We start from the raw sequence: 26,967 nt of genomic DNA, 5'->3' as shown, positions 1-26,967 counted from the left end.
ACATTTTCATACTTGCTCTAGAGGAAAAGTGTAATGGCTATGAGAGGCCAGTGGGAACACTGAACATTGGCAGTGCAGGGAAGGATGTAGAAAGTCATATTTAAACTGAGATTTGAAGGATGAAAAGTTAGCCAGGCACTTCCAGGGAGTGGGAAAGAGCAGTTCAGCAAGCATGATCACTCTATGCAAAAACCATAAAGTGGAAAGAACTTGGCAGATTTGAGCAACTGACCAAAAGTCTGTGTGGCATAAGTGCTATGGTAAAATAAAGTGATGTGAGAATGCCAAGGCTGAAGAGAGAGGCAGGACTTAGACTGTGAGGAACACTGAGGCCACTTTTAAGAATTTTTGGATTTTTATACTTAAAAACTGATCAGTCTAGCCAGGTGCCGTGGTGCACACCTATAATCCCAGCAACTTGGAAGGCTAAGGCAGGAGGATCACAAATTCAAAGCCAGCCCCAGCAACTTAGCAAGGCCCTACTAACTTACTGAGATCAGACCTTGTCTCAAAAAAGAATAAGAGACCAAGAGTCTGCAGCTGCATGAACAAAGGGTTAATAATAAGAAAGAGATAGCCATGGACCAGATCAAGGCTTAGTTGGTTATTTAAGTCTTTTTCTCTGAGACAAGAGGTAGCCACTGGAGTGTTTTAAATGGATGAATGGCATGATTTAAAGTATTGCTGCAGTTACTGTGCTCAAAAGAGAGTAGGAAAGGGGGAAAGGTGGGAGTGGGAAGACACAATCCAGATAAGAGTTGATGATCACTCAGATGGTGGTGGTAGTCTGTGAGTAATGTTCTGATTGTGAATATGTTTTCAAGGTGAATTTGTTAGAATTTGTTTTTTTTAAACATTTATTTTTTTAGTTGTAGGTTGACACAATACCTTTATTTTATTTTATTTTTTTTAATGTGGTGCTGAGGATCAAACCTAGTGCCTCACGCATGCTAGGCGTGCTCTCTACCTCTGAACCACAACCCCAGCCCCATTAGAATCATTTTGCATCCTATACAGCGTATACCCCAGATTTTTGGCTAAAGCATCTGGACATTTTAGAGACACTTCTAATTGAGTTGATTAAAAGAGTGTAGATAAAATGCAACAAGTGGGTTTTATTTTTTATTTTACCCCTAATTTGTTGGGCCTGGGAATCCTCTTTTGGACAGGTTTAATTTAAAATGCCTAGTAGGTAGCCAAGAAAAAGTATTGAAGCAATAGTCAGTAATTTCATAAAGGGTTTGAACTAAAGATACAGATTTGGAAATTGTTGTCATTAGATGGCACTTAGAGCTTTATAATGCGCGTGCTCACCTAGAGAGTGAATAAATCAGGCTTCTGAACTATTGGCATTTGAAGCCAGATAAGTAATTGTTGTAGGGTGTAGGGTGTTGAGCATTATCCTGGCCTTTGTCTACTACAAACCAATAACATGTCCAACCCCACCCCCACCTTACCTCCCCAGTTGTAACAACCATCTCTCTAGGTAATGCTAAGTCCTTGGGAATGCGGTAGAATCAACCCCAGTTGAGAATACTTGTGTAGAAATGATCTGAGGACTGAATCTATGGCATTCCAACAGTTAGGATGATCAGGAACCTGTGAAAGAGAGTAGCTGCCAAGGTGAGAGTCAGAGTGAAGTGGGCTGAAGCAGGAGAATCGCAAGTTTGAGGCCAACCTTAGCAACTTAGTGAGACCCTGTCTCAAAATAAAAAGGACTTGGGGGTGTAGCTCGGTGGTAGAGTGTCACTGGGTTCAATCTCTAGTACCAAAAATAAAAATAAAAATCACAGAGAGTAATGTCCCAGAAGCTAAAGGAAATATTTCAAAAAGGAGGAGAGTAAAAAGTTGTCAGATGCTATATAATTCAGGTAACGAGAGAAAAGAAAATTGACCTTTGCATTATGGATGTTTTTGGTGACCTTGTTGGGATCTGCTCCAATAATAGAGGCTTAAGTGAGTGGGTATAGGACAGCTCTTTCAAGGAGTTTTGCTCTAAGGGAAGCAGAGAAATCAAATGGTAACTGTAGGACAATGAAGACATTTTTGCTTCAAGAAAGGGTCCATTTCATTATTCTGAGATAGATGTGGCCATTGCAAGAGATAGAGAAGCCTTTAACAGTCACTGGTGCTGCTGAGAAGAAGGTACCAAGGATAAAGCTACAGGACATTTGACCATCTGTTCTTGGGGAATTGGTTCCAGGAACTCTGTGGATGCCAAAATCTGCAGATGCTTACTTTCATCCCTCATATAAAATGGCAGAGTATTTGCCAGTATACATATAATCTATGTATAAGCTCTCTAGATCATCTCTGGATCACTCATGATACCTAATAAAATAGAAATGCTATATAAAAACTGTTACACTGCATTACTTAGGGAAGAAGGGCTATGCGTATTCAGTACAGATGCAGTCCTCCTCACCCCCCACCAAAAAAGAAAAATTTTCAGTTCTTAGTTGGTTGAGTCTGCAGATGCAGAGTCCATGGATTGAAGGTATAGCTATAGTTTCACAAGGGTGACCAGTTTGTGGAAATGGAAGAGAAGAAACAATGTCAGGAGGAGGAAAGCAATATGATTTAACAAATCACAAGTTTTAGTCAGTTTTCTATCACTATAAGGGCTTGAGATTATCAACTTATAAACGGTTTAATATGGCTCACAATTTTAGAGATTCCAATCCAGGATCAGTTGGCTTTGTGGCTTTGGGGCCTATGGCACAGCAGCACATCATGGCAGGAGCAAAACTGTTCACCAATGGCCGGGAAGCAGAAGAGAAAAAGAGGGGCCAGGTCTCACTCTCCCCTTCAAGGGCTTGCTTCCAGTGGCTTGAAGACCTCCCACTGGATCCCACCTCATAGAGGTTCTGCTGCATCCCAGTAATGGCTCTCTGAGGACCAAGCTTTCAACACCTGGGTCTTTGGAAGACATTCAAGATCTAAATCAACATCACACATGCAGAATGAAGGACACAGACCAGTAGACATGTTCACGATGTTTAAAGATGAAGTATATGTAGAAGTTAAGAGAAAGAAATGTCTTCTTTAGAATAAGATGATATGACAGCTGCTGTGGTGGGTACAAAGCTAGGCACAGGCAATGAGGGTTGTAGTTTTTAATCTAAATTTAAAACCAAATTAGTCTTTTAGACAAAATAGTTTGTCTTCCCTGTTGCAACTTTAGTTTGAATAAACTTTTTTTCTTCAAATATACGTGCATTTTATTTAAAAAAAAAAAAAAAAGATATTGAATGCTGGCTCTGTCCCGGGTAACTTTCCTGTGTCTACGATGTCCAACTGCACATGGCAGATATGTCCGCACCACAGAGCTTACCATTGTTTATTAAAAAGCAACTCCTGGTCTGGGGCTGGGGCTCAGTGGTAGAGCGCTTGCCTAGTACATGTGAGGCCCTGGGTTCGATCCTCTGCACCACATAAAAATAAATAAAATAAAGGTATTGACAACTACAACTAAAAAGTAAATATTTTTTTTAAAAAGCAAACTTATTTTGAGGAGTAAATCAGAAAAAAAAACTTACTTTGATATGTTCAACGTGTAGTTATTCTTGTGTTTTCAAAATATTTCTCTAATATATAGTCAGATACAGCGGCGCATACCTGTAGTCCCAGCAACTTGAGAGGCTGAGGCAGAAGGATCGCAAGTCCCAGACCAACCTTAGTAATCTAGCAAGATCCTAAGCAATTTAGTGAGACCCAGTCTCAAAAATTTTTTTAAAAAGGGATGGGCATGTAGCTCAGGGGTAAAGTACCTCTGGGTTTAATTCCTGGTACACCCCCCCAAAAAAATAAATAATTACTATTTTTGTTGGACTTTATATATTAAGGAGTAGTAGAAGAGAATACTCACATATGCAATCAATTTTGTTTGGTACTGTAGTGTATGGGGAAGCCACATTCTACTCTTTAGTAATGGATATGTGGTATTAATTTTTATCATAGTAGAGTTTAATTGCATTGGATGTTGGCCTAAATAGATGGGCTGTCAAGTTTGGAAGATTTAATAGAATTATATTGATGCTTGAATTTTGTTTTGCTTTTTTGTTAGTTTGTTTTGTTTGTACCAGGGATTGAATGTAAGAGCACTTTACCACTAGCCACATTCTCTCCCTTCTTATATTTTATTTTGAGCAGGATTTCATTAAGTTACCTTAGGCCTTGCTGTGTTGTTGAGGCTGGCTTTGAACTTGCAATCTTCCTGCCTCAGCCTCCAAGCTGCCGGGATTATAGGCATGCACCGTGGCTCTCAGTTTTTATGTATTTTAATATGGTGGTAATTTAATATGGTATATTTTAATATGGAATGTAAGAGTGGTTTGAATTTTTTTTTAGGGGGGTGGTACTAGGGATGAACCCAAAAGCACTTTACCAGTGAGACACATCCCAGCCCTTTTTTAAAATTTTTCTTTTGGGATAGGGTCTCACTAAGTTGCTTAGGGCCTAAGTTGCTGAGGTTGGCCTTGAACTTGGCAATCTTCCTGCCTCAGTCTCCCACATTGCTGGGATTACAGGTATGTGCCACCATGCCTGGCAAGTGGTCTGAATTTTATCCAAAATTTCCAAATTTGAAGCATTCACTTTGGTGTGGGTGTGTGTGTATGTGTGTGTGTGTGTTTCAGTGCAGCAGTTGTTGAGAAAAGCATAAACTTTTTTTTAAAAAAAATGTCTTTTTTTCCCCCCACAGGAAGATCTCCGCAGATATATTGGAGCTGGTGGAGGAGTCACTGGACCTAAATCTGTTGAATAATGCAGTTCGCCTAAAATTCCAGAATTGTAACATCTTACCTGGAGGGATTTATGTCTCAGAGACCCAGAATCATGTGATAATCTTAATATTAACCAATCAAACAGTGCACAGGTTACTTTTACCACACCCTTCCCGGATGTATAGGAGTGTAAGTTGGTTAATTATAGTGTCTTACTTCTCAAATTATTCTAGCTCTCAAAAATTAAGTCCAGGAACAATATTTTTTTGGAATTGGGGAAATTTGGAGATTTGTTGTTAGTCCTCAACAAGGATACTTTGGTAGTTACAATTTTAGATAATCAGATACACATTTTAAGTTCACAAAATAGTGTTCTTCAAACCACTCTTACATTCCATATTTTTGCTATAGGCATGATGGGCACTCCTGTAATCACAGCAGCTCAGGAGGCTGAGGCAGGAGGATCGCAAATATAAAGCTAGCTTTAGCAATTTAGTTAGTTCCTAAGCAACTGAGCAACCCTGTCTCAAAATTAAAAAACAAAAAATTGAAAAGATTATACAGCCCAGTGGTTAAGCACCTCTGGATTCAATCCCTGACACCAAAAAAAAGGAAAAAAAATTTACTTTCTTCTGAATCTTAATTTATTTTTTATTTTATTTTATTTTAATATTTTATTTTTTAGTTTTTTTTGGCGGATACAACATCGTTGTTTGTATGTGGTGCTGAGGATCGAACCCGGGTCGCATGCATGCCAGGCGAGCGCGCTACCGCTTGAGCCACATCCCCAGCCCCAATTTTTTTTTATTTTAAAAGTTGTTTTTTTTTTAAGTAATTGAGAGAAACTAAGCAAAATTCAAAGTTATTGTGACTTTAAAAGATTTTTCTTTTTCATTACTCATAGGAGTTGGTAATCGAAAGTCAGATGCAGTCAATATTCACTGACATTGGAAAAGTTGATTTCAGGGATCCTTGCAACTATCAATTAATTCCAACAGTACCTGGACTATGCCCTAATTCTACCACCTCAGCAGCCTGGCTTAGCAGTGATGGGGAGGCGCTGTTTGCTCTCCCATCTGCTTCTGGGGGCATCTTTGTTCTTAAACTACCTCCTCATGACATTTCTGGTAAGAATGGGAATTGAGTATGGATTCAACTTTAATCAAGAAATATTGGGGAGGCTGGGGATATAGCTTAATGGTAGAGTGTCTGCCTGTCATACATAAGGACCTGGGTTCAATCCTCAGCACTACAAAACAAAAAAGAAAGAAATACTGGGTCTGGGTAAGCTCATTTGTAGTGTGTTTACATTCATGAGGCCCTGGGTTCAATCCTCAATACTATAACAAAAAGAAAGAAAAAAGAGATATTGTCATGAAAACAGACCTTTGGCTACTCGTGAGGGTACACACCTGTAATCCCAGTGACTCAGAAGGCAGGCTTAGGCAGGAGGATCACAAGTTTGAGGTCAGCCTTACAACTTAGCAAGATCCTATCCCAGAAGTGTTAAAAAAGGGGATGGGGATATACCTCAATGGTATAGCTACATCCTGAGTACGGTGGATTCAATTCCTAGTACCCACGGGTGCAAAAAACAGACCTTATAAAAGTTTGACACCACCATCAACACAAGAATTGCTTCTATACTGCCCCTGCATTGGTTGTTCATTGTTTACCCAATGAGTTCTTGATGCTTTACTTTTACCCAAGGGGTTTTGGACAGTGGGTGAGGAACAATAAAACATTGGATTACAGAAAACATAGATAAATATAAGACAGCCAATTCTAAGTCCTCTAGTAGAAAGGAGGGTTATCTACTGATATCCAAGTCACCACTATCTCTTGCCTGGAGTGTTGAATTAGCTTCCTAAATGTTTCAACAGATTTCTTTACCTCTCTTCAGGAGTTTCTCAGGCAGACTGATGCATTTAAAACATTAGTTGATACATGTCACTGCACTGCTCAGAGCTGTCCAATGAGGGTGTTTATCTCCACTCTGAATAAATTGAGTCCTTAGATTGACTTACAGTGCTCTGCTGCTGCCACTCTGACCTTGTCTTTTTGTGCTTTCCCTTCACCTCTCCCGTAGCCACATGCTTTCTTACAACTCCTTAAAACACTCAGGCGTACTTGGGGCATTTGCCTGGGATAGCCAGCTACCAGCTCAGTGTCACCTCAGTGAGGCCTTCCCTCACTACCTTTTAACATTCAAACTCTCCTCCCCAGAAACTCACCAGCAGTCTTCTATACTCTTTTCTTATTTTTTTTTTTTCTGTACTTGTTACCACTCTTCTTAATTTAACTTAATCTAACTCCCCCCAATGAAATGTAAATTCCATGAGTAGTTTATTTTGTTTGCTGCTGTCTCTAGCACCTAGAACTACCCAGCACGTGAAGGGCACTTTGTTTTAGCAACAGTGAAATGATTATGCTGAGTGGTAGCAAAGGTTACTGTCTGTAAATGGCAACATGTTCCTAAAGGTGAGGTTAGAGTGACAGCAGTGGGGCACGTAAGCAAAAATTAACAAAACATTTTGGGAATTCATATCTATTTTTAAAAATATTTTTATAGTAAGTGAACATAATACATTTTATTTTATTTTTATGTGGTACTGAGGATCAAACCCAGTGCTTCACCTGTGCTAGACAAGTGCTCTACAAGTACTGAGCTAGAACCCCAGCCCAATATCTATTTTTTTGATGCAATAATAATTTATTATATTTTAGGGTGATATGTAGAAAAGGTGCATCCTAAAACTATCAGTACAAAAATGTAGAAGCCTGTCACCTATTATAAAGCCTTGTTTTGTTATGTCATCTTGCCTTTGGGTTTCTCTTAAGTATGATCAAGAGGTACTTTGGCTGTTATTGCAGGTATAGTGTCCGTTGTGGAACTAAAACAGAGTTCAGTGATGCAGCGATTGCTCACAGGGTGGATGCCAACAGCTATCAGGTAAGTGGTGTCTGGCAGGTAAATCAGAGGGCCTGGGGATATAATCTTTTTGCACTGGTCAGCACCTCCTGGTGTTTATAGTCTTATTCCAAGGCACACACTGCACTAGAGAGAAGAGTCTACATACCAGCACATTCTATCTGAAGAAAAATCAGACTGCAGTGTCTGTTTTATCTGTGATTGGACTTTGATAGCAGAAACTGGCTGTTTATATTCCTACAATATTTGGTTCGGTGCTCTGCCCTAATTTAACCAAAACCAATTTTGTGTAAAATTGCTGAAGTAGAAGGTTTTTGAAACTTTATAAAGGAAACAATATAAACTGAAACAATATAAAAGGAAAAGTTTTTAATTTGTTATGTAGACCCTTTTAAAATTTACTATAGTGATTGGTGTAAGCCAAAGAGAAGTGTAGTTGTCTTATTTCAGTTGTCTTTCTCCTTCTGCTGAGAGCATGTGTTTATAATTGTATTATATCTCCTGAATTGCAGATTCTAATGATCAGATTATTTACAACAATAAAATTCTAAAATTGGGCCTCATGTTTTTAGGGGTGATCAGGGGCCTTCAGACCGTGCACTCAGTCTTGCTGTTCATTGTGTGGAGCACGATGCCTTCATCTTTGCCCTGTGTCAGGACCACAAACTACGAATGTGGTCTTATAAGGTAAATTCAACACTTATAATTACAGTTAGTTAAAATGGGATTGTGAATTTTGAGAGAAGATCATTTGGCTTGGAAATTATGGTCATTTCCAGATTCAGACAGTTCATTTAGCTTTGCTTTCTGTACATTTGCCTCCCTTTTTTCTTTGTCTTTTGATTTTGAAAATTATGAACCCTACAAGAAAGTTGAAAGAGTAATACAAAATATACCCTTCACTTAAGAGCAACAAAAGTGTTTTAAAAATGCATATTGATAAAATAATTTTTAAGATTTACCAAAACAAAACAAACAGCTAGTGATTTTATCTGTCAGGCTGAAGAGGTACATTTTATCTTAACTCATTAAAAACAAAAAATCTACAGCTCAGCATGATGGTGCGCACTTATAATCCCAGGTACCTGGGGGGCTGAAGAAGGAGGATTGCAAATTCGAAGCCAGCCTGGGCAGCTTAGTGAAACCCTCTCTCAAAAGTAAAGCGCTCATGTACACAATCCTAGGTTAGATCGGCAGTACCAAAAAAATGTTTTATAGAATGCGTTTTTCTAGCCTGTATATTCTTTGAATATGGTCTATTAACTCTTACCTTGGGCAGGACCAAATGTGTCTGATGATAGCTGACATGCTGGAGTATGTCCCTGTGAACAAAGACCTTCGGCTCACTGCTGGAACTGGGCACAAATTGCGACTTGCTTATTCCCCTTCCATGGGACTCTACCTAGGAATATACATGCATGCTCCAAAACGAGGACAGGTATGGAACAAATAAGATATGTATCAAGTTATTCTATATGTACTGATGTGGAAAGTAACTGGGCTCCTTGTACCAACCTAGGTGTTTCAAGTGTTAAATTGAGGTAATGGTGGTTTTGGGTTATTGTGTGATTTAAAAGATCTTGAAAGGTCAGAATGAAAGGAAGTAGAGTTTAAAGGAATAGGAAAGGAAAAGTTAACCAAAACTAAACAAGAAAGCTCACATTTGGAAGTATGGGTAAAAAAGAGAATGCAATTACTAATAAGGAAGTTTAGTATTATCAAGTAGTTATGGGAAAGTTAACTTTTAAAAATAATTTTGCTCATCAACCAGATGCCAATTGTTGTATGTAGGATGTAAAGCAATAGTGTAATATAAATAAGCAGCTGTTTGTTGGGTATTGTGTGTTTGGCACCGTGCCAGGCCCTGGATGTTCATACATTAATAAAAGCAAACACTCAGACTGAGCTTACTGTGGGCTCACTGTGTGTGTTATCCATTTATTCCTAATAACATTCCAGTGAGTTAGGAATGTTATTCCTTGCTGCTGGAGCTTTATTTCCCCATACTAGGTCACTGCCCTGCCCCAGTGTCTCCTCAGTCCTATTTGGGCTCAGACCCTTTGATGCTGCTGTGCCACTCCTGTGCAGAGGACACCCTCACTACTCTACCCTACTTTCCACCCTGCATCAGACTTTCCCAGCATATAGTAGAAGCCATCTTACCCTGCTCCTGCTGCTCTAACCCAAGCCAAGCCAGTCCAGTCCCAAATGTAGATGCCTGTTACTTCTTTAGGTATATGGGTTTTGTGGGTTTTTTTTTTGTTGTTGTTGTTGTTTTGTTTTTTGTTGTGGGTTTTTTTTGTTTTTTGTTTTTTGTTTTTGATGCTGAGGATTGAACCCAGGACCTCATGCATGCTAGACAAGTGCTCTATTGATGAGCTACATCTCCAGTCATTCCTTAGGCTCTTGATTCATCACACCAGGCCATATCGCCCTCTTCGTGCCTGCCCTTCGCCTGCTGGTGTCCTCACTCCCTGTGCTGGGACATGCCTGCATAGGTGTTCCTTTCAACCTCTTTAGGCTGACTCCCCATGCCAAACCCCTCCACTCCACGTCACCCCTAGGCCAGCAAGAACACCTACTTTACTCTGGGCACCTAATGGTTTTAAGACTGATTGTTGAGGAACAAAATGAAAGGAAAGAGGATGTCCTCATTCTTAAAATTGTTTTCTGATGTTGAAGCCTAAAGGTATCATGTTGCTGACATGTTTATCTGAATCATATACCATTAGTCTGTTCTGTCTTCCAGAAGACAGCCTTTCAAATTTTAGACTGTGCATGATGGTACATGCTTGTTATCCTAGTGATTTAGAAGGCTGAGGCAGGAGCATCATGAGTTCAAGGCCAGCCTGACAAACTAGCAACACCCTGTCTCAAATTTTTAAAAAATAAAGAGTAAAAAGAGCTGTAGCTCAATGGTAGAATGCCCCTGGCTTTAATCCCAAGTACTGCAAAAAGAAGAAGAACACACTTCTCTGTCTCCCCTAAGTATAGTCTTTGTATGTAGATTGGGGGTAGTGGGAGTATTGATCCTTCAATTGTTATTCATGTAACATTGTCTTGATCACTATCTTCACCATGTTCTATTCCAATTAGTTTGTCATTGTAAAATAGTGGTTCTCAATTTTTTTGTTCTTGGGACCCAATTATACCCTTAAAAATTACTTGAGAATCAGAACAAGCTTTTATTTAAGTGGCTTATATCTATAAATATATGCCTTTGTTAGAAACTAAAAGAAAAATTTTAAAACATGCACATATTTGTTTAAAAATATCAATAGTAGCTAGGGGCAGTGGCACATGCCTGTAATCCCAGCTATGTGGGAGCTGGGATTACAGGCTTTACAGGAGGCTTATAAGTTCGAAGCCAGCCTAGGCAACTTAGTGAGACCCTGTCTCAAAATTTAAAAGGGGTTGGAGACGTGGTTCACTGATAGAGCACTTCAGGTTTCAATATGCAGTACCACCCCCCAAAAAAATAAACAACTTCATGTTAATATAAATAACATTTTATGAAAAAAAAAAAAAACATGTTTTCCCAAACCAAAAAAAAAATAAAAATTTCTAAGAATGGCATCGTACATTTTTGCAAATCTCTTTGATGTCTCATTTAATCGAAGGCCACTGGGTTCTCTTATCACTTCCTGCCTTCAGATTATTGTGGTATTTTATTTTGGCTGAAGTATTTGAAGAAAACCTGGCCTCACACAGATGCATAGTTGGAAAAACAAGCAATAGTTTAATGTTCTTTTCAGATCATTGTGGATACTCTTTATTTTTGACCAGGAATTGAACCCAGGGGCACTTAACCACTGAGCCACATCCCTAGCCCTTTTTATTTTTTATTTAGAGACAGAGTCTTGTAAGTTGTTTTAGGGCCTTGCTAAGTTGCTGAGACTGTCTTTGAACTCAATCTTCCTGCCTCAGCCTCCCAAGCTGCTGGGATTACAGGCGTGTGTCACCATGCCTGTCTTGGATACTCTCTGAAGTGATAGATTTTGAAAGATTAGTTGCAGTATGATATCCAAAACTTTTAAGTTTTTCATTTTAAAATCTACTTTTAAATCGTTGTTTTGCACCCTGGATGAAAATAACCTGTGCATGACTTTGTAATATCATTCATTGGTTGTTTGGTGTGTGTTGACTGAGTTAATACTAATCCTATAATAGTGCCACATTTTATTCTACAGTATGTAAGTTACTATGTTGAGAGGTGATTTCCCCAGGTTACCTCCAGGCTCAGTTATACTCCAGAAGGACTCACAGAGCTCAATATATAGTTGAACTCGTGGCTAGGACTTATTATAGTGAAAGGATACAGGGCAAAACCAGCAAAGGAAAAGTCACCAGCTTCTAAGAGTACTACCCCATGGAGTCTCACAGGATGCACTTCAGTCCCCCAGCACCAAGTCATCATAACATATGTGAAGCATTGGCCAGGGAGCTCAGTGAGGATTGATCATGTAGGTACCCTCTGCCTAATATACTAAAATTCCAGGCTCCTGGAAGGAAAACAGACATTGTACAAAAAGTCTAGGCTCAGAAATGCATCCATCCTTACCAGTTTGAGAACCATGGGTACACTCAAAATGCAGGTTCCAAGATACAGCTAACTTTGCAGGCAAGTCTTTCTGAGGAGATCAGCTTCAGGCCTGCTATGTTAAGCCTTTTTGGTACAATTAATATCACCCTGGGAGGCTCTCAAGCTTATTGTGGTGGAAACATGAAGTTAGGAGGAAAAAGGAGATAAGGGAATGAGGGCTAAAAGGCCTCATTTTTCTGAATTTTCTGAATTTGTAATTTTCATCTTAAAACTTGAAATGTATCATTGGCAACAAATATTGTCAGTTGTTTTCCTTGAAGTGATAGGCTCACTTTATTCTTTAAATAGCTTTATCGAGATACAGTTGCCATACTGTACAATTCACCCATTAAAGTACACAACTCACCAGACAAGACGCTTATCTGTAATCTCAAAAACTCAGGAGGCTAAGACAGGAAGATTGCAAGTTCAAGGCCAACCTCAGCAACTTAGCCCTCCTGCCTCAGGTTCTCGAGTAGCAGGGAGTACAGGGGTGCACCACCTCACCCAGCATTTAGAAATTTATGTGGTTAGAAATTTTTCAGACATGCATACTTGAAGTTAGTTATAACTTCAGAAATTAAAAAACAAACTCATTCTTTCCCATAGTTCTTTCAAGTTTGAGAAGCACTGCACTGAGTCAGCATTTTCCATCATTTTGTGTGTGTGTGTGGCTAAAATCTATAAGAAATATTTTGGAGGCTGAAGCAGGAAGACCACAACTTCAAGGCTAGCCTGGGCAACTTAATGAGACCCTGTCTCATTAAGATAAAAGGAGCTGAGAATGTAGCTCAGTTTTAGAGTGCATCTGGGTCCTAGCTCCAAGTACCACCAAAAAAAGAAGAAGAAAGGAAAAAGGGTTTCACTGCTACCTGATATATGTATTCATAACAAGACATAGCAGGAAAAGATTTTCATGAAACATATTTACCATTACTATGACACTACAATTGATGAACTAATGAACTCTAATAATTTGGGGCTTTTTTTTTTGATTGTTTGGCTTATTTGTGTTTTTATTTTTATTGTTTGGTGCTAGGGATAAAATCCAGGATCTCTTGCATGCTAAAGCATGTTTTCTACCACTGAGCTGTACCTGTATATTTTTCATATTTCATATACTCATATTTTTTTCTCAAAAAGCAATTTTCTTGTTTATTTTTAATACTTTCTTGTGACCAGTTGCCTATGTTAAAATGAAAGGGTCATCATCACTGTTAGTGCACGGTAAAAAATACGTATCTAAAATTACTCATTGAATATTATTTTTGATTTTGAAATTTTTTTTTTGGCAGCAAAGTTAACTACTAAACATGAATTATTTCATAGTATTTTTTTCTTTGAGGGGGCTAGGGATTAAAACTAGGATTTCATGAATGGCCACACCTCAAGCCGTAGGATTTTTTTATATTTATTTATTTTTTAATTGATTGATTGATACCAGATTGATTGATACCAGAGTTTGAATCCAGTGGTGCTTAACCACTGAGACAAATCCCCAGTTATTTTTTATATTTTATTTAGGGACACGGGTCTTGCTGAGTTGCTTAGGGCCTCACTGAGTTCTGAGGCTGGTTTTCAATTTACTATCCTCCTTCCTCAGCCTCTTGAGCTGCTGGGATTATAGACATGCATGATCATGCTCAGTAGGATTTATTTTTAATAAAGATTAACTCACTAGTTTTGCTTTGTGTTATTTGCATATTTAAAATTCTTTCTGGTACTTTGATAAAAATATAAACTTAATAAGCTTCTGGTCATAATAAGATACCATACTTATTTATGATGGCTATTATAGGAAACAGAATAACAAGTGTTGGCAAGGATGCAGAGAAACTGAAACACTGTAAGAGGCTAGTGGTAATTGAAGTGCTGCAGCCATTGTGAAAAACTGTGGTAGTTACTCAAAAAAACAAAAACCCATAAAATTATAAACAGAAGAATTGAAAGCAGGGTCTTAAAAGAGAGAGGTTTTTACAACCATAGACATAGCACAAATTATTCACAATAACCAAAAGGCAAAGTCAACCAACCCAAATGTCTGTCAGTGGATGAATGGATAAACAAAATCTGGTGTATACCTACTATGAAGTATTACAGCTTTTGAAAGGAAGGATTAAGACAAATACTACATGACTGTGAGATAGCAAAAGTTGTTGTATTCATACAATCAAAAAGTGGTGGTTTCTGAGGGCTGAGGGATGGAGGGGATGGGGAGGTTATTGTTTAATGGGTATAGAGTTTCATTTCTTCAAGGTGAGAAGAGTTCCAGAGATTGGTTGCACAACTGTGTGAATGTATGTGACACTACTAAACTATAATTTAAAAATGGTTAATATGTGGGCTAAGGACATGGCTCAGTCATTGAACACTTGCCTAGCATATGTGAAATTCCAGGTCCAATCCCCAGCACCACAAAAAACACCCACAAAAAATAGGTTAACCATGGAATAGACAAAGGGGGATGAAGAAAAGGGAGGAGGGATGGGATAGAGAAAGACATACATGAATATTCCACAGTGAATCTCGCCATCATGTACATCCACAAAACACTAATTTATTTTTATTTATTTATTTTATATTTGTTTTTTAGTTTTTTTTAGGTGGACACAATATATTTATTTTATTTTTATGTGGTGCTGAAAATCGAACCCAGTGCCTCACACATGTCAGGCGAGCACGCTACCACTTGAGCCACATCCCCAGCCCCATAAAACACTAATTAAAAAAAAAAAAGATGGGGGNGCATACATCTATAATCCCAGTGACTGAGGAGGCTGAGGCAAGAGGATTACAAGTTCAAGACCAGCCTCCACAATTTAGCAAGTCCCTAAGCAACTTAGCAAGACCCTGGTACCAAAAAAACAAAACGAAGAGATATCGGCTGACCCTACTGTGTGTCAATGGGATTGTAATCTTAAAATGGAAAATTTTATGATGTATAGAAACAAATTTTGATTAGGGTTTATCAAATTCATGTAGTGGGTACCATGTTTTGTTTTTATGCATTTATCTCTCTTTAACAGTACCAATTTAAGTTATTATGAACTACTGCCTTTTCTTTCTTATTTCCTATTTCCATTTTCTTCCTGTTTCTTTCTAGGAGACATTGATTGACTTTGCCTTAACCTCCACGGATATCTGGGCCCTGTGGCATGATGTAGAGAACCAGACAATTGTGAAATACATCAACTTTGAACAGTATGAGTCCCTTAACTCTGTCAGCCTTCCTCACCACAAGTACTTTCATGCTAGGACAAGAGAGCTGTTTAAGTCTACATTTGAAGGATTCTGACCTTGGTTTGCCTGTTGTTCTTATTTTCTGAAGTACTTTCTTTTGCATTTTGTTTTATTTTGTTACTTTTGGCTTTAGGACAAAATAGGGATACTTTGGGTTGGACTAAGATAAAGAAAATATCATATTTCTTGGAAGAGAGAACACATTCCCAAAATACTTATCATCTGGAAATTTTCTTTTTTGGAGGGTATGGGAATTTAATCCAGGAGTGCTTAATCTTTGCGCCACATCCCCATCCCTTTCTACTTTTTATTTTGAGACAGAGTCTTTCTAAGTTACCTACAGCCTCACTAAGTTGCTGAGGCTGGCTTTGAACTTGCAGGCCTCTTGCCTCAGCCTCCTGAGCAGCTGGGATTAACAGGTATGCACCACCATGCCCAATTCATCAGGAAGTGTACTTAAAAGCAAGGGCTCACCAGCTAACCTTGCTATGGCCAGTACTTCTTTGTTGTTCTTTGTGCACTCAATTTCCTCATCATGAGATGAGAAATAGATTGGACAAGCAGAGTATTTCCCAAACTTTTTAAAACAAAAAAAAACTTTTTCCTCAGAAAAAAAGAATTCTAATATATAATGCAAAACTGGTATTTTATGAATATAAAGTTAATATTAATATAACTTAGTATTAATAATCTCTAATATTAAATATATTTGGCATCTAATATTTTAATGTTTAATGTTTTTATATTTGACAGTTAATATTTTTAATGTATGTGACATAAGTTTAAAATTTTATAAATTAAATTGTGATTATAAATACATTTTAGAAAATAAGTTTTAAGCAAACACTTATGTAACCCCTGAAACACTTTAGAGGATTCCCTGGAACACAGTTTGAAGACCACTGAACTAATTGAACACTCCAGGTCCCTCAAGACTAATTTTGGAATGGTTGCCCCCAGATTGACCACTCAAAAATATGAGAGTAGTCCTTGTAAATGGCATTCAGAGTAGTAAAAAACCACAGGCTATAGAGCCAGAACAGAGTTAGAACCTTGATTGTACAACTTAGTAGCAGTGATAAGGCATCACATCTTGACTCCCAGTTGGAGGCCAGCCTCAGCAACTTAGTGACACCTTGTCTCAAAATAAAAAAGGGGTGGGCAAATAGCTCAGTGATAAAAATGCCCTTGGCTTCAATCCTTAGTACCAAAAAGAACGCGATCATAAGGCATACATGAGAAATATCTGGAACTGCATCTAGCATAATATCTAGCAAAGAACAAATTCTGGCTATTATTTGTAGATTTGTGTTTAGAATTTTAATTTCAGGAAGGTGCCTATTAAAAGTAATTAAGAACACATTTTCAGGGGTTTTGGGGTTGTGGCTCAGTGGTAGAGCACTCGCCTAGTGTGTGTGAGGCACTGGGTTTGATTCTCAGCACCACATATAAATAAATAAATTAAATAAAGGTCCACCGACAACTAAAAAGTATTTTTAGGAAAAAAAAATTAAAACCCAGATTCTGCTAAGAATTCCTCCTCCTCCTCTTTGTGGCAAAACATACTTATTGTTAATAGAATTGATCAGGCAGAATGGTTGATTGCAGGGATTCCATTGATGAGGCCTTCCTTGCCCAGATGTTGCCAACAGCATAAATTTATTTTTGTGTAAACTTGGATTTTTGTCTGTAGTAATGTTGCAGGTCAGTGGAATCCAGTTTTTATGCAGCCTTTGCCAGAGGAAGAAATTGTCATCAGAGATGATCAAGACCCCAGGGTAAGTAACACTAAAGTGTAATGTTAGGGAATGATTTATCCTTATTATTTTAAGAAGAACCAATTGTATTACAGCTCTTTCATCTGCAGGTGACTTGAACTGACTAAAGCTAAAAAGAGAAAGGATTGACTTGTGCAGCTAAAAGTTGAGAACAACCAGGTTTCAGTGACTTCAAGCCTTGGTCTCTCTTCTTTATTCTGCTTCCCTCCTGGTTGGGTATATTCTCAGTATGCCCCCTCTCCTGAGTGGGCTTGCATTCTGTGAACTTAGCAGCCCCAGGGGGAAAGAGCAGCGTCTCAATTCTACAGACTATATTCTTGGGGTGAAACTCTGGTCTAGCTTAAGTTGTGTGCTACTTCCTGATGTAGTCACTATGATCAGAAGCAGTAAGATGTTCTGGCCTACAATGGGACACAAGTCCAGCCTGGGCTTTGCCATTGCAGGACTGGTGAGGTCAGTTGAGTATGGGCAGGGGAGGAATGGTTCCCCCCAAAAAAGATAAAGAGATTTGTTAATAAATTGAGGGGAAAGGATTCTGCATGGGCACAAATGGTAGGTTTATTACATCTGTCATTTTATGTGCACATAACCTAGGATAAAGATAATAAGATAATTTTTTCTTTTAATTTGGAGTATTTTTAATTGACACCAATTCTACATATTTGTGGAAGACATTGTGATAATGATACGTTTATATAATATGTAATTAGCATTAGGGTAATTAGCATTTCTACCTCCTTAAATATTTACCATTTATTTAGAAATAAGATAAATTCTGATAGAACTGTTCACTAGGAAAATAATAATTTTAGAAGATAAAACAATAAAGAACACAAGAGTCTCCCCATTTTTCAAAGATACCCCCAGGATAAATGAAGGAAAAAGCTTTTTGTTGCTGCCTTAGTGTTAAAATGTCATTAAAGCCTATGGACCTAAGTCTGAAACAATGACTGTTGTGTAGGAGTGAAGACATCACTAAATTTTTAATTCCAAAAAGTTATTAATTATTCCTGTTAACTACTAGTATTTGACTTTGTCGGAAAGTCAAAGTCACATGCTGATTTTTGTTATCTTTATTTTTCTCCTTCATTTTGGTCATTTTATCTACCTGAAGCTCAGTAGAAGGAAAGAAACGAATGAAGGTCAATCAGATTCACCTCTTCTGAGTAAATGTGGTTCATGAGACTGAGTCAAAATATCAAGCAACATGAAATTTTTCCATTTATTCTCTCTACTTCATTGTCCCATTTCTGTGAGCTTTTTACAGTTTGTTTTATTTATATATAATGCCTATTATTATAGTTTTCTTTATATGTGAGCCATAAAAAAGAGTACTTTTATAGATGGTGCAGAAATCAACCTAGTTTAATTGGTCTCTTACCAATGCATATCGCCAATAAATTGGATTTGCCTCTTTCATTTAAGATTGGCACTTTACATGCCTTGTTTTCCAATGAAACCCAATGAAGAACTATACAAGGGCACACCATTTTCAGTATAATATGCCATGTTTGACCCAAAAATGTTGTCATTTTCACTTTAGTGCCCTTCAGGGAGAAGGGCCAAATGTCCATTTCGTATAATGGAAATTTAGACTTTGCTGTAAATATTTTGGATTCTACAACATTTTGCAAATTTTATCTTTTTCAGAATGATGTTAATTTTTTTTTTTTTTTAATGTTCTAACAGGAAATGTATTTGCGGAGTCTATTTACACCAGGACGATTCATAAATGCAGCTTTATGTAAAGCTTTACAGGTTGGCAAGAAAGTGTTTAATGTTTACTTAAAACCTTATGATTTTATTACTACTATATTGTATAATTAATAATTATTCTTTTTTGCTTTGCATATATTAAAAACTCAACATTTTTTTGTAAATACTACTGTAATTTTTTTTAAATGTTCTTTCCATTAAGTAAGACTTCTAGCAGAGAGGTGGGAATAGGAAGCGCTTTCCCAAAAACTAGTGAATCATACCAGAGGTCTAAAGAGATATTTGGACCCACACTATTGTAAAAAGGTACCTCCTACACTGCATGTAATCTCTATACTTGAAAGAAATTCAAAGTGGTTTTTAGTTAGTTTCAATTACACTCTGTTGTTACCCTTTTGTTACTATAGAAAAGGTGTGACTTGGTTCATTTCAAGAAGACTCAAAAAATTTTAACTTCAGCCTCACAAGATTAAAAAGCTGCTTAATGCTTTAAAAAGCATTCTTTAAAGTTACATAGCTTCCTTCAATTGAGATTTAACTTTATGGATTTAAAAAACAATAATCACTCATAGGATTGAAAGATAACCTTAGAGTGTCCTACTCTGACTTTCTACTTGAAGCAAAAATGCCTGAGACTTCTCTGAGAGGCCTCTGATTGTCTTCCTCCCTTGACAAGTTTCTTACTAGTTCTTATGTGAGTTATTATTCCCAAACTGTCTTCTAAAAGTTCTTCCAAGAATTGGATTGAATTTGTTTTCCATCCTTTTAGTGGGTTCTTTATTTTGAAACTTAGAATGAGGGTCGGGGGTTGTGGCTCACTGGTAGAGCGTTGCCTAGCATGAGTGAGGCACTGGGTTCAATTCTCAGCACCACATATAAATAAATAAAATAAAAGTTCATCGACAACTAAGAAAGAAACTCAATAAAATGCGTGCACACACACCTGTAATCCCAGTGACTCAGAAGACTGAAGCAGGAGGATTTCAAATTCAAGGCCAGTCTCAGCCACCTAGAGAGATCCTCAGCAACTTAATGAGATCCTGCCTCAAAATAAAAAATAAAAAGGACTGAGGATGTAGCTGAGTGGTAAAGCACCTCTGGGTTCCATCACCAGTACCAAGAAAAAAGAAAAAGAACCTTGACATGTTATCTTTCTTTAGACTAAACACAACATATTAACTTTAGCTCAGGTGATACTATTTCTAGGCCCTTGACTTTTCTTCTAGGTATATTCATTAAGAATTTTCTTCTATCTCTGATAAAACTTGAGGATGACACAGTTACTTTCTCCTCAGGTGTTTTTTCTTTCATCTCATTAGCACTCCTTCTTCATTAATAAACTTTATGATTTTATTACTGCTATATTGTATAATTAATAATTATTCTTTTTTGCTTTGCATATATTAAAAACTCAACCACTTCTCTTGTTATCTCTTAGACAATGAGACATTAAACCATCTTTAAGTCATTTATCAAATCAATCCTGTAGGGTTACACCCACTATTCTAGCTCACCTTGTGCCAGTCTTTTTTTTGGCACTGGGGATTGAACCCAGGGATGCTTAACCACTGAGCCACATCCCTATCCCTTTTTATTTTGAGACAGGGGCCTTGCTAAGTTGCTGAGGCTGACCTCAAACTTGGTGATCCTCCTGACTCAGCCTCCTGTGTTACTGGGATTAAATCTTGCCCAGAAGATTCATGTATTTTTCTAGTTTATTCTAGAAACAATTTCACAATTGCTATAATATCTTTTCAGAAATTATTTGCCTGGTGTTAAATGTAAAGAATACTCTAGGCATGCCTTTTCTCTATTATATAGTTGTACATTGCTTCAGTATTTTTGTGCTGGAGTATTTTTCATCTATTTTTGACTGTAATACTCTAAAATGTCTGTTAATTTTAGATTTTCTGCCGAGGAACTGAGAGGAATTTGGATCTTTCGTGGAGTGAACTAAAAAAAGAAGTTACATTAGCTGTCGAAAGTGAGGTGAGATTTCCGGTAAATAAAAAAATTTTTTTTCATCTTTATATAAGAAGGGCACTGAGGAGTTGTCAGAATTGTTCACTTGACCTTGTTTAGTAGAAAGTATAAATGTCTAAACCTTATAATTAGAGAATTAGATGTATAGTTGTATAGTCTCTGGCATTTAATGTATAAAGAATATTCCTTTGGCTATAGCTAGTAAAATCATATTGGATGATTATATTGTTTGATCCCAAATGGTACCAAGAGTTTAATTTTGTTTCTACTTTGCCAGCTCCAAGGAAGTGTAACAGAGTATGAATTCTCCCGGGAGGCATTTCGAAATTTACAACAGGAATTCTGGTGCAAATTCTACGCCTGCTGTCTTCAGTACCAAGAAGCTCTCTCCCAGCCTCTTGCCCTACATTTGAATCCTCACACAAATATGGTGTGCCTACTGAAAAAAGTAAGAGAGCTGAAGCATACACAAGAGCTCTTTTTTAGATAGTTCAGTGGGTCTTCAGAATATTTGTTAAGTGTATTTATCTTTTAGGATTTTGTGTTTGTAATTTTTTTCCCTTAAATTATACTTCATTTGTATTTAATAGTCTTCTTCATTATTAACTATACTTTTTGTGTTTTGTTTGCTTTTTCTATTTTATTTATTTACTTTTTAAATGTTTTTCTTATGCTTTGTAGTTATATATTGAGGTTCATTTTGACATTAATGCTTGTAGGTAATACAGTTTGCTTCATTTCAATCTTCAGTACTTTAACTTTCCCTCCCCCCTTATTTGTTTACATTGAAGTAATTGCAATCTTAAGAGTTATAAGAATAACAAAGAATTTCTTCATACCTTTCACCTAGATTAATCATGCTAAGCATGTGTTCTATACTGGGCTACATCTGCTGCCATTTGCTCTTCATTTTATATTTTATATTTTTTTCTTCCTGAGCCACTTGAGAATTGTAGAAATCATGTCTCCTTATCCTTAATATTTTGGTGTGTATCTAAGAACAAGGATATTGTTTTAAATTAACTATGATAAAATTTAAAACTTAGGCAGTTTGATATTAATATAATATTATATAGTTTATATTCAACTTTTGCCAATTGTGCCCATAATTGTTTTTGAGTCAAAGTCCAATCCAAGATCTTACATGTATTTAGTTGTATTTCTTTAGCTTAATCTTAGACCTCTTATCAGTCTTTGTCTTTCATTCCATTGACTTATTTTTAAAAATTTTTTTAGTTGTTGATGGACCTTTATTTTATTTACTGAGAATCAAACCAAGTGCCTCACACATGCTGACCAAAGTACCCTCCCATTAAACTACAGCCCCAGCCCTCTGACTTTTTTTTTTTTTTTTTTCAGTTGTAGATGGACACGATACCTTTGTTTTATTTATTTTTATATATGGTGCTGGGAATCAAACCCAGTACTTCATACATGTTAGGCAAGTGCTTCACCACGGAGCCACAATCCCAGCTCCTCCACTGACATTTTTTAGAAGGCAATACCTTTTGTTGTTTTATAGTGTCCTTCAATTTGAATTTGTCTGGTGTTTTCTCACAAGAGTCACACTTCATATCGCAATGCTGGGAATCAAATTCAGTGCCTCATGCATGCTAGGCAAGCACTTTACCACTGAATTATACCCAAGCTCCTTTCAATGTTTTTAAATGTTTTAAATTGACAGATAAAATTATACATATGTACCATGTACAACATGATTTGTTGCTCCACATGATACATTATAGACTATCACTTATTTTATTCATTCAAAATTCACTGAAACAAATATAACTGAAAGATTTGTGTTTCCAGGGGTACCTGTCTTTTCTTGTGCCCTCCTCCTTAGTGGATCATCTATATCTCCTGTCTGATGAGAACCTTGTGACAGAGGATGAGACAACCATTTCTGATGGTAATAATAATTATTATGTCTATATTTGATTCCTTCATACGTGAACCCTATCCTTTATTTCACTGCATGCAAAATTCGATTGCCATTGTGACTTGTCTTGGTCAGTTTACCTCGTAGTAGGTTTTAAACTGAAGAGGTTGGACAGGCTGGAGCTCAGTGGCAGAGCACTTGTCTAGCATGTGTGAGATACTGGGTTTGATTCTTAGCACCACATAAAAATAAACAAAGGCATTCTGTCCATCTACAATTACAAAAAAAAGTTTTTAATTAAAAAACTTTTAAGAATTTTTTAAAAAGTAGAAGGGGCATCTTGACCTCAGATACCTTGGCATTTAGACCTCAGATACCTTGGCAACTAATGCTAATACTGATTTTTAAATTTTTTGTAGTTGTAGATGGACAGAATGCCTTTATTTTGTCTATTTTTATGTGGTGTTAAGGGTCGAACCCAGTGCCTCACACATACTAGGCAGGTGCTTTGCCACCGAGCTATAGCTCGAGCCCACAAATACTGATTTTAACATATTATTGATAGTTCTTATATTTTTTAAGATGTTGATGGACCTTTATTTTATTCATTTATTTATATGCAGTGCTGGGAATCAAACCCAGTGCCTCACACATGCTAGGCAAGCACTCTACCACTGAGCCACAACCCCAGTCTTTGATAATTCTTTGGCTTGAGGCAGGAATGTTATTTTTATTAACTTCCTCTTCTTCATAGATGTGGATGTCGCTCAGGATGTCGTATGTCTTATAAAATGCCTCCGGTTGATTGGAGAGTCTGTAACTATGGATATGTCAGTTATGATGGAAATGAGTTGTTACAACCTACAGTCTCCAGAAAAGGCTGCAGAACAGATTTTGGAAGATTTGATCACTAATGACGTGTAAGGAGAATTTAGGCTAAAGTGTATTTCCTAATGGAAATTCAGCAATTTTTAGTGCCAACATGAGGTTTTAGATGTTCAAGTATCTACAAAGTAATGGCTTGAAGTTAGTGATTATACTTGATTCCAAACAGGTATTATCCCCTTTGCAGTGCTGGGGTTTGACTGAAGACCTTGAACATGCTCTAAGCAAGTGCTCTACCACTGACTTACATTACATCAGCAGCCCCTGTTTTCAGGGGGTTTTTGTTTGTTTGTTTGTTTCTTTTGTTTTTTTGGTACTGGGAATTGAACTCAGGGGCACTTAATCGCTGAACCACATCCTGAGCTCTATTTTGTGTTTTATAGAGGCAAGGTCTCACTGAGTTCCTTAGCACCTCACTGTTGCTAAGCCTGGTTTTGAACTCATGATCTTCCTGCCCTAGCCTCCCAAGCCACTGGGATTACAAGCATGCGCCACTGCACTCGTCCTAGGAACAGACTCATTAAATATGATGCACCTGTTAAGTGAGCTATATATTCATGAAAAAGAAAGTATTTTCCTTATGTTCATTTTATCTGTGTTTTGCAGAAAGGTGAAGAAAAATTAATATGTGAAGTGGAAGTATCTTGTAAGCCAAAATGATGATCTCCACTCCTTTATTATGGGGCTGGTTTTCCTGTTTCATAGAGCATTTAGCTTACAATACATACATACAGAGTGTAGGTCTTATGTCTTCTCAGTATTAATCGGAATTTTCTAATTGTCCTTGTAGAGAAAATGTGATGGAAGATATCTGTAGTAAACTGCAAGAGATTAGGAACCCTGTCCATGCCATTGGACTTCTTATACGGGAAATGGATTATGAAACAGAAGTGGAAATGGAAAAAGGATTCAATTCAGGTAAATGACAAAACAACAAATGTGTCTCTTGATTTCGAGAAAAGAGTGATAACATTTAACTCCATTTTTCTTCTTATTATAGCTCAGCCTTTGAATGTTCGAATGAATCTTTCCCAGCTCTATGGTAGTAGCTCAGCGGGGTGTATCGTGTGCAGAGGCGTGTATAGAATTGCTAGTACTCGCTTCCTGATCTGCCGAGACCTCTTGATCTTACAGCAACTACTGATGAGGCTAGGAGATGCAGTAAGTACTGTTTGAGGGAACACTTACAAAATCTAAAACCTGACAGAGATCTGGAGGCATACAGCAGGCTGTTGAGCTTAAAAAGTAGAGACTTGTCTTTCTTCACTGCTTTATCTCCCATGGTTGACCTTACTAGGTGCTCTATAAATATTTGTGGAGTTAAGTATAAATGAATGTCATAATCTAAGGTTACAGAATAGGAATATATGTGAAGCAGATTGCTTTGTTATTAACCTTTGAATGTATAGTAATACAAAATTTTCTCAGATTGGTGGTCCCAAAAACTGGTATTATAAGTATTACCCTGGATGTGATAGCAGAATACCCTTTAGTTACCCTGGATGTGATAGCAGAATACCCTTTAGTGTGGAGGAAAGAAGAAAAGAAGAACAATTTTTCTCTTTCTTTGGGCCACGGCTTACCCTAAGCACAATTTTGAGGTAAAGTTTGCCTCTGTGGTCCTCCCAACTCCATTCTGTGCTTTCTTTTCCATCTTAATTCTTCTCAGACTACTAGACTTCAGTGCCATCACAAATCCTGATTGCTCCACCTACTGGATGTTCTAAACTAAAAATTACTTTTCTGCCCATAGTAAAGTATATGTGTCCCCACTGCCCACCCCAGTGCTAAGGAGCCAACCCAGAACCTCACACCCCATTTGTTTCTGAGTCAGTAATCTCATTTGAGCCTGGCAATCTGATTAAAATTATCCATGTTAATGAATAAAGAGCCAAAAAGCCAATAGGTCTCCCTGAAGTAATATACTTTAAAATCAGAATTTATTAACTCAAATACATTGCTATTATTAAAATTTCAGGCAAAAATAAGAACAAACTTTTAGCCGGCACAGTGGCTCAGGAGGTTGAGGCAGGAAGATCTCAAGTTCAAAGCCAGCCTCAGCAAAAAGCAAGGCACTAAGCAATTCAGTGAGACCCTGTCTCTAAATAAAATACAAATAAGGTCTGGGGATGTGGCTCAGTAGTTGAGTGCCCCTGAGTTCAATCCCAGTACCCTCACTCAAAAAAAAAAAAAAAAAAAAAGTTAGAAACTTTTAAGAACACCAAGGAAAAAAAGGATCCTGTCCTGAGAGTATGTCACTTGGGTTAACCCTTATTAAGTTCTTTGTGATCTGTGTAAATACTTGCATTTCTTCACAGTGTTTTTTTTTTGTGTGTGTGTGTGTGTTTCTGGGTTTCTAATCTCTTGCAGTTTACTACAAATAATAATAATAACCTTCAGCTGTTCCTCTCCTCAGTATATATCCCAAAGATTTAAAATCAGCATACTACAGTGACACAGCCTCATCAATGTTTATAGCAACACAATTCACAATAGCCAGGCTGTGGAGCCCTTCAACAGATGAATGGATAAATAAAATGTAGTGTATATTTACACAATGGAATATTACTCAGCCATAAAGAAGTATGACATTATGGCATTTGCCAGTAAATGGGTGGAACTGGAAACTATCATGCCAAGTGAAATAAGCCAATCCCAAAAAGATGGAATGTTATCTCTGGTTATCTCTGGTATGCAGAAGCTAATTCAAAATAAGCAGGAGGTGGGAAGAATTAAAAAAATAAAAGAACGATCAGTAGAGTAGTGGAAGGAAAAATAGGATAAGGGAAAGACAGAATGAATCTAAACCTACTTTCTTATGTACATATATGAATATACCACAGTGAATCTAACCATCATGTACATCAATAAGACACTAGTTAAAGAAAAAATAGCAGATCAATGGAGTGGAGGGAAGGGAACCATTGGGAGGGAAGAGGGGAGGGAAAGTACTGGAGACTTAAATAGAACAAATTATGTCCCATGTTTGTATGATTATGTCAAAATGAATCCTAATGTGTAGCTAAAAACCAATAATTAAACAATTTGAAACAAGAAAGAAATAATAGCCTTTTCCTATAAAATATATATAAGCAAAAATAATAAAAATTCATCTGTATCTTCTACCCAGTAATAACCACTATTGACATTTTGATTTTTTATACTCTTTTTTTCTGTGCAAATAGTTTTTTGGTTTTATTTGTGCAATTAGGATATGTCCCTTAATATTTTTTGTAACTAGTTGT

General features: G+C 37.2%; 1 protein-coding gene across 1 annotated transcript in view; it reads left to right on the top strand.

The window, feature by feature from the left end:
* Positions 1-26,967, top strand: part of Nup160 (nucleoporin 160) — a 53,716-nt gene that overhangs the window by 1,011 nt on the left and 25,738 nt on the right. The window contains exons 3-16 of the mRNA XM_048788217.1: positions 4,703-4,913; positions 5,629-5,851; positions 7,599-7,677; positions 8,229-8,343; positions 8,936-9,106; positions 15,342-15,439; positions 17,172-17,256; positions 18,946-19,014; positions 20,878-20,961; positions 21,233-21,403; positions 22,768-22,867; positions 23,592-23,757; positions 24,513-24,640; positions 24,723-24,883. Coding sequence (XP_048644174.1) covers positions 4,703-4,913; positions 5,629-5,851; positions 7,599-7,677; positions 8,229-8,343; positions 8,936-9,106; positions 15,342-15,439; positions 17,172-17,256; positions 18,946-19,014; positions 20,878-20,961; positions 21,233-21,403; positions 22,768-22,867; positions 23,592-23,757; positions 24,513-24,640; positions 24,723-24,883 — 1,861 coding nt within the window. The remainder of the gene's footprint in view (positions 1-4,702; positions 4,914-5,628; positions 5,852-7,598; positions 7,678-8,228; positions 8,344-8,935; positions 9,107-15,341; positions 15,440-17,171; positions 17,257-18,945; positions 19,015-20,877; positions 20,962-21,232; positions 21,404-22,767; positions 22,868-23,591; positions 23,758-24,512; positions 24,641-24,722; positions 24,884-26,967) is intronic.

Source organism: Marmota marmota, unplaced genomic scaffold (assembly GCF_001458135.2).
Source record: "Marmota marmota marmota unplaced genomic scaffold, marMar, whole genome shotgun sequence".
NCBI lineage: Eukaryota > Metazoa > Chordata > Mammalia > Rodentia > Sciuridae > Marmota > Marmota marmota.
The sequence above is the reverse complement of the archived record's forward strand: the minus strand, read 5'-3'. Positions and strand labels throughout refer to the sequence as shown.